The 8,315-nt window shown below is 58.4% G+C and overlaps 1 protein-coding gene across 8 annotated transcripts in view; it reads right to left on the bottom strand.

Moving 5' to 3' along the window:
• The window catches only part of RALGDS (ral guanine nucleotide dissociation stimulator), a 28,641-nt gene extending 21,929 nt beyond the window's left edge, over positions 1-6,712 (bottom strand). For all 8 annotated transcript variants that reach the window (XM_021691366.1, XM_021691364.1, XM_021691367.1 and 5 more), the window contains exon 1: positions 6,508-6,712. In XM_021691366.1, the coding sequence (XP_021547041.1) occupies positions 6,508-6,669 (162 nt within the window). In that variant the 5' untranslated portion in view covers positions 6,670-6,712. The remainder of the gene's footprint in view (positions 1-6,507) is intronic.
• Between the last annotated feature and the right edge of the window lie 1,603 nt (positions 6,713-8,315).

Below are 8,315 nucleotides of genomic sequence, written 5' to 3' on the forward strand. Positions count from 1 at the left end.
GCGCCCGCGGCCCGGCCCCGCGGAGGTCAGGCCGGGGGCGGGGCCTCGGGGCGGGGCCGGCGACGCGGGGGGGCGGGGCCGCAGATGCCGCGTAGTTGGGGGAGGCTGTGTACGCGTGTGTGTGTGTGCGCGCGCGCCCCCGCGGGCCGGCCGGCTGTGCCCCGGAGTGCACGTGCTGTGCGTGCTGTGGGGGCCGCGGTTAGGCGCCCTGCGTGGGTGCGTGCGCGGGTGCAGTGCCTGTGTTGCGTGGCTGTTGACACGTGGTTGAGTGGCCCTGGTGTCAGAACTGCCTCCCAGGGATTCCAGTTAAGCTTAGCTCCGTGGTCTCGGATAAATTGCTTACCCTCTCCGAGCCTGTTTTTTCATCGGACAGGGTCACGCTGGTGAACTGACGTACGGCACCTGGCCGGTGCCCGTGCCTGGATGTGTGCTTGGCGCACGTGTGCGTGTGAAGTCCTCAGTGTTGATGTGTGCTTGGGGAGAAGCCCTGCCCTTGCTTTGTGTGCACTATTACCTTTCAGCCCCACAGCCGTGCCGACGAGGAGGTAGGAGCAGAAAGGAGGTGGAGGAAGAGCTGTCAAGGAGGTTGCGCGGGGGGGTGGGGGGGCGCCTGGGTGGCTCAGTTGGTTAAGCGACTGCCTTCGGCTCAGGTCATGATCCTGGAGTTCCGGGATCGAGTCCCGCATCGGGCTCCCTGCTCGGCGAGGAGCCTGCTTTTCCCTCTGACCCTCCCCCCTCTCATGTACTCTCTCTCATTCTCGCTCTCTCAAATAAATAAATCTTTAAAAAAAAAAAAAAAAGGTTGGGGGGATGCGGGGGTAGAACACAACAGATGCCACGGGGGTCGGAGCCTTCCAGACATTCAGGAAAGTAAGGGGTCAAGAGGGACAACTGCCTGCTGGAGCACCTGTCACTGGGCTGGTCAGCTGGGGCCCCTGGTGGCTTGAGTGCTCAAGATCTCAGGGCAGGGGTCAGGGTGGGAGTCAGGCTGCTGGGCTAGGGAGGCCTTGTTGCATTACCTCTAGAAGCCTGTGAGGTAGAGGGAGGCTGGATGTTAACAGCAGGGTCAAGAGGGTATTTATAGATGCATAAATGAGTGGGACCGTCTTGCGCACCTAGCCCACTGCTGGGGCCTTGCCTGGCCTCTGGCCTCAGCCCTCAAAGAGCCCCCACCATTGCTGTTACAGCCCTGGCAATACTACCAACCTCTCCAGAACCAGGTCTCCTACCATTGGGCCTCAGTTTCTCCACTTGTAAAATGAGAGGGCAGGACCAGACTACACATTCCATAAGCATATTGTGTGTGCCCACTGTGTGCCAAGCCTCAGATCTCCACGCATAGTGGGTCTGCAGCAAGCCCCACCCACCGGGGGAGCTTGAGCACCATCCAGCCAGGAAGCCAAGGCCTTGACAAAGACAGGTAGAAAACCACAATCTGGCAGTTTCTATTAAGGGCATTAAAAATGCTCTTGCCCTTTGACTCGATGATCCACTCTTAGGAATTCACCCTAAGGACGCAATCAGAGGGATGGACACAGGTCTCTTCACAAGCATATTTATGGAAACGTGGATTACAACTCTGCCAAACTGAACCAACTCAAATGCCCTCTGCTAACTCACAGGACCCTTGGTGCCACCGCAGGCCGGGAGAACCACCGTGCGGGGCATGCTCTGTGTAACCAGGAAGTAGGAAAACCAGGCTGCCCAATATGCTTTCAGACCAGACATTGCACACATGCATTTGACCAGAGGGAGCTACTTTGTAACAGTGTTGGTGGTTATCTCTGACCGGTACTGTATATTTTTGTTTTTTCATTTCTAGAGTTTTCTAATTTTTCTACATTTTAATAATCCCACACATGTAATAAATGCTGTTTGCTTTTTTTTTTTTTAAAGCAAGATGACTAGATTTAGTTTGGAGTGAGGATTCCTAGGAGGCCGTTTGGGAAGCTTCTGGGCTCTGAGCCCAGGGAAGGCGAGTTGGGGAGGCACAGTTAGAGGAAGGAGGTCCTCATAGAGCAACAAAAGGGTGACCTGGCCACTGGCCACCGCCCTCTGGCTAGAAGCTCCTCTTCCCAATCTTTCTCCTGGGGCCACGTGCTCAGCGCCTCTGGGAATTCGGAGTGAATCCAGCACCTGCCTGCCCTCACTTATCTCTCTCTGCTCTGCTGTCTTTATCTCCTTCTCCCAGGGAGGGGCCTGGGAAGCAAGCTCAAGCCCATTTTACAGCATGGAAAAGGGCCCATGCAGGCCAGGTGACTCAAAAGGGCTGGAGGAATGCACCTGAGGTCCCCACCTCTCCAACCCTGAATGTCCAGGTGCCGGGGCTGAGGGGCGCAGGTAGGCTGGAGAGGTGAGGAGTGGGGAATCCAGCGCTACCCCCCTCCCCCACCAGCACAGCTGGCTGGGCTGCCTGCACATTATCTGCAGGGAGGGGGCAGGGTGGTATAGCCTTTACTCAACTAGTCCTTCTGCCTCGTTCCCCCTCCCTGCCTCGTGCACCCCCACCCCACTTTGGGGCTCCCCTCTGGGGTCCTGGCAAGCCTGCTCACCGCTCCAGCTGCATGCACACGTGCGCGCGGGCACACCCCCACACACACACACATCTTAGTTTCCAGAGTGTTGGTGTAGCAGAGGGCAGGCTTGGACACCGAGAATCCTGGGCGTGAAAACTAGCTCCACCCTATTCTTAACTGTGTGTCCCCCTCTCCCCCAGGCAAATCACCTCACCTCCAAGCTCTCTCCTGTGTAAATGGGAGCATAACTAAGGAGACAGCACAGGTAAAGCACCTCACGCAGGTGCTGGGCGCCCCCAGGTCAAAGAGGGCAGAGACTCTGGCCCACGCTGTCAGTGACCAGGGCTGCGGTTCACGGGGCACCTCCGGCTCGAAAGACCCTCTCCTGAGCCATCACGCACTTCCCTAAATAATCCTGCCCCAGAGCTGCGGGGTAGACCCCGTACCAAGGGCAGGGGCAGCCCAGAAAAGGGGACCAGGGCAGCAGGTGCCGCCTCATGGAAGAACAAAATCACCCACGAAGCATTCTTGCCGAAAACTAACCACGAACCCAACCAGCCTTCTGCATGTAACTGCCATTTGGGGGAGTTATGGGGGAACAGAGGAACATGTTAAACACACCATGAGGATATAATCCATAAATTCCAGACCGTAGGAATCTCTACGGGACAAACCACCCAGTTTCTTCAACAAATCTGTTCCAGAGGGAAAGAATAATAAAGGGGAAGCCATAGATGAAAAGAAAGGTAAGAGACGTCACCAAATGCCACGTGGATTTTGGATGGTGATTCTAACAGGGCAACTATTAAAAAAAAAAAAAAAAACCACGAAAAACCTAAAGGACAATTGAGATTATTTGAACACTGCTGGATATTTGACAATAATCAATACCACCTTCTGGGTGTGATCGTGGTAATGCAGTTACGATTAGAGTGACATATTAGAATTTGTATGCCTGGGATCTGCGCAAACATTGTCCGCTGCAGGGGACGCAGGACGTGGGGGCAGTGAGCAGAAATGAGAGTGTCCTCGCACACTGGGGAGTGTTACAGCTGGGATGCATTCGTGTACTTTCTCCACTCTCCTGTCTGGTTGGAATTTGCCATCATAGAAATTAAAAGAGGAAAAAGGACAGAGTTTGAGCCTCACCGTCGATGTCCCTGAGGCTCCCAGCAGGCCATCAAAGGAGGGCAACAATCTCTAGACACCTGGCTAGCTTCCCCAATTTCCATGTTCCTGACTTGCCCCATACCCAGGGGCACTCCTAGCATCCTTACAACAAAGAGGCTGGGGGCTTCACTTTGGAGGCCACGGCTGTGGGCCGCTGGGAAACTGAGCCACACAGCTCACATGGGGCTGGAGGCAGGCCAGTGACCTTGGGTGAGTGAAGACCAAGGTTATCACCCTTGCCCTTGGAGGGTCTGCTGGAAGAAACAGCATAAAGCACTGTAGAAAGTGTGGGGTTATTAGGATTGGGGCCCTCCTCTCATCCCTCATCCTGCTCACAGCTCACCCCACCCCCAGCAGTCCCAGGTTCCCAGCCTTTCCCTGGGGAGTGCACCTGCCCTTCCTCGGGGGTCACAAGAAGCCCCGAGAACAACGCTATGCCGTACAGACTGTTCTGCCACCAGGATGCTCCCTGCAGGGGAAGCTTGCAAGACAGGCTGAGAACTGACAAGTCAGGGGCTGGAAGCAGGCCACATCCAGCCCACCCGTGTGTTTTGTTTGGCTTGCAAAGTATTTTTAAATTTTTGAGCCAACGGTAAAAGGTCAGCTGATTTCATATAAAAATCCACATTTCTGGCTTCTCCTGTAACTTCGGACAATCCGGCCACATGGGGTCTGTGTTTCCGAGCCACAGGAGGCTGGGTGGGAGCTGACCGGCAGCTGTCTCCTTTGGGCAAGGCTCAGGCCCCGCCCGGCCTTCCATCGCTCCCTGGCTGGGAGGCCTCCTGAGCAGCCGCCTCCAGTTGAAGGAAGAGGGGTATGGAGGCCAAACCTCTGGAGCCCCTTCTCCTTCCTGCTTCCAACCCACCATTGGTCCCCCAGATGCATGGCAGCCAGAGGGGTCTTGACCCTTCAAAAGTGGCCCCACTACCTTCAGGGCAAAAGACCAACTGCTTGGAGTGGCCCCGGCTTGCATCTGGGGGCCCTCTCTCACCACGCCCAGCCCGGCTCACACAGAACTGCTATGGTCCCTGGCGCCTCGGGCCATCCCGTGTCCTGCCTGGCCCGTGCTTCCGACGTGCCGCCCACCCCTTGTCCAGGACGTGACGGGTGACTCATGCGTGCTGCTCCAGCTGTCCTTCAAATCAAGACCCAGCTCTGCTTTGGCACGGGGTCCCGGGGAATGGGGTTTGGGCCCAGATGCAGTGCTGGGGAGGTCTCAGAGCCGCAACGGGGCTCAAGGCAATGTCCAGGCAACCACAGGCCTTGCGCGTCACCTCCTCCAACCTGGGGCTCGGCCAAGGCCACAGAGGGCACTGGTGGCCGAGTGAGAAAGAGCAGCTGGCCACCCAGACTTGGGTCAGGCCTTGGTGAAGGAGCGGTCACCTCTCTCTGCACAGGTGGAGGTCCCCTGTCTGTCCTTTGCGGGCAATATTTAGAGCCCGAGGAGGACATGAAGAGGGTGTAGCCTGGCTGGGCTCCTGGGTCACTTCCTGTTGTTGACGTCACCATTCCTGGCCTGCCTGCCTCCTGGGCTGGCCTTCTGTGGGCGGGTGAGCACACACCTTGGCAGGAGGTGATGCACCTGGGCCAAGAGCGTAGGCTGAGCCCCACCTCCTCTGTCTCTGCGTTCCTGGGAACTTCCAGGGGCCTCCTTCTCTTCCTCCTCCTCCTCCTTGGGGGAGGGGGGTTTCCCACTAGCGGGAGGGCGAGCTCAGAGTTGGTCAGGAGGCAGAAAATGAAGCATCCAAACCTCCAGGAGACCATCCTGGGTGGAGGGATGTGACATCATTATCCATCCCCCCAATCTCTGATCTCACAGGGCGTTACTGTCCCAGGGCAACTAGGGCAAAATATATCAACGCCTGGAGCCATGGAAATGGCCCAGGACTGGCATGCCAAGGGTTCCGGATCAGCCTTGAGCTTGCTCTGGGGCCTCGCGGTCCTCCCCTGGAAGTGGGCGCTCACCACCCCTGACACCAACTCCCAGGGTGTCAGGGGGCACTCAGAGGAGCATAGTGCAGCCCGTTCACTGTGGTAAACGCCATCCACACAGTGCGGATGGGGGCCACCCTGACAATGGTCCCCCGGCTCCTGGAGTGCTCAGTGCCCGATACCCCAGAGATCACGGACACCCGACACTTCTGAGGGCCGCCCATCCGCCGTGTGACGGCTGGAGGTGAAGGGAGGAGAGGAGAAAGAGGCAGAAAGGGACATAGATAGATGGAAATGCAAAAGAGCCCGAAACACAGCGTAACAGAGAGGGGACAGTGGGAGAGGCGAACAGAGTCGGAGGCGGGGGTCCCGTCCCTCGCAGAGCCTGCATCAGAGAAGCACGGCACACGCACCGAGGATGCGGCGTAGGTTTGGGAAGCTCTCTCTTAAGATCTGGAGGCTAGATTTGTGTTCCAGTCCCTGCTCTGCACCTTCCTGGCCTCAGTTTCTCCAGCAGGAAGATGGGGTGATACTGATAATGCGATCACCTGTCTCTCAGGAGAGCAGGTAATAAAACAACACACAGAAGCCCTTGGAAATCTGAGAAGCACCATAGGAACAGGAGACACTATGACAGCCCACGGTTGCCCGGCAGCGGCCGCCCAGGCAGGGGGCAGGTGGGCAGGCCAGCCTGGGCGGGTCCCCGCTGTGCCCCCTCCTCTCACACCCAGGTGGGGGCTGCGGACGCCCGCTGGCTTCCAGCTGGGCTCCTTCAACCAGTTCTGAGGGAGGGAGGGGTAGCGGTTGGGGGACCAGCTCCTGGGTGGTGGGCCCTTGCTGGGACCCGCCCAGCCTCCCGCCAGAGGTACCGCCTGCCCTGGAAACTCACCTCCGTGGCTGCGGCCGGCACGGGCGCCGGCCAAGGTGTGGGGCTTCGGAGAGTGGCGCGGCGGGCAATGGCCCAGCGCCTGGCAGTCACCACAGAGACACAGGCGAAGAATACCCAGCCCTTCCTGGCCCTGGGCACAGTGGGCCTGGCTTCCCGGGCCATGGCAGTCCGGGAGCCAGGCAGGGGGTGGGCTCCCAGGGAGGCCCTCTGCCGATCTGCCCGTCCGTGTGCCTGCCTGCCCCGATGGAGTCGAGCACCCGAGTGCCTAGGCCTGGTGTCATCGGCATGGCTGTCATACCTGCTCCCATGATGGGCAGGGCCAGGAATTCCCGCTGGTACCAGGCCATGGGCCAGCCAAGGCCAGGTGGATGGGGCTCTGTCCTGAGCTGGGCCAGCAACCCCAGCTCAAACCGGCTCCTCTTGGGGTGGGCCCTGTTGTCTCCTCCAATACCCCAAGGCCCCATCCCCATTCCCCCTGCCTGCAGGGAAATCATCACCCAGAGCTGGAAAGGTGGCAGGTACAAGTCACCGAGACCAAAGCAGGGCTCAGCCAGTGGGGCCACCGGGTAGGTGTGAGCCCAGCTAGGTGCTATCAGGGGGAGCACAGGAGGTCCCCGCTTATGCCAAGCTACCGCTTCATTCCCGAAACTTTCCCTGCACTCTCCCCTCGAGCTCCTCTGCCCTGGCACCCAGGCACAAGACCTCATTTTAAACTGTGAGGACCATGGGGCGCCTGGGTGGCTCAGTCGTTGGACATCTGCCTTCGGCTGGGGTCATGATTCCGGGGTCCTGGAATCGAGCCCCGCATCGGGCTCCCTGCTCAGCGGGAAGCCTGCTTCTCCCTCTCCCACTCCCCCTGCTTGTGTTCCCTCTCTCGCTGTGTCCCTCTGTCGAATAAATAAATAAAATATATATATAAAAAAAACAACTGTAAGGACCAACTGAGAGTTGCCCACTGCTTATTCTGCCAAGTAGGGTAGTAAAAAACCCAAAAACCAAACATCATTACCATTACTCCAGAAAAGACGCCACCAAATGTTAACTAGGATATACCATCAGAATTGCCATTCATTTAGCAGTGGTTAAATGGAGGCACTTGGCTTTAAGTAAAGCTCACAACCTTGTGCCCATTTTTCTCATTTTGCTGCAAACCAGCCATTGGAAACGACGGACCGAGTCCAATACACCCATTTGACAAAAGCAAAAACCGAGGCCCAGGGGGAGCAGGGACTTGCCCGAGACCTCACAGGGCAAATCCAGGACTTGCATCTGTCCGCAGCCCTGCAGAGCCCACAGATGCTCCTTCCACCAAACCCAGATGTCCCAGGGCAAAGAGGCCGAGCGGCCGGGTGGCTTCCTTACCCTGCTGGGGCCCTGGCCGGGTGGACGTCCTGCCCCTGGCTGCCAGGGGGCCGTGGGGGCTGGGAGCAAGGAGGGCGGCGCAGGGGCTCGGGAGCTGGCCTGCAGGCACATCAGGTCCCCTGGCTGCGGCGGGGGGGGCTGGGGCCCAGCATGCTTCCCTGGGCACGGAGCCCCACCAGCACTCACTCTGCCTCTCAGAGTTTCACATCCTCTTCCGGTGGCTTTGTGGGGTGCGGGGGACCCAGTGGAGCAGGCTGCTCTGAGCCCGACCTGGTTCCTGTCCCCGCCCAGCCAGCCCTGCCTCGCTGTGGGACCTGCAGGTTCCTCTTCTCTCCAAGCCTCAGTTTCCTGACCTGTTATGGATGTGGGGGTGGGTGGGAGAGACACGGAGGTTTTCAAATACAAACTCTTCCCAACCCCTGGCTTCACTGCCTCTCTTGACCTGG

Source organism: Neomonachus schauinslandi, chromosome 13 (assembly GCF_002201575.2).
Source record: "Neomonachus schauinslandi chromosome 13, ASM220157v2, whole genome shotgun sequence".
NCBI lineage: Eukaryota > Metazoa > Chordata > Mammalia > Carnivora > Phocidae > Neomonachus > Neomonachus schauinslandi.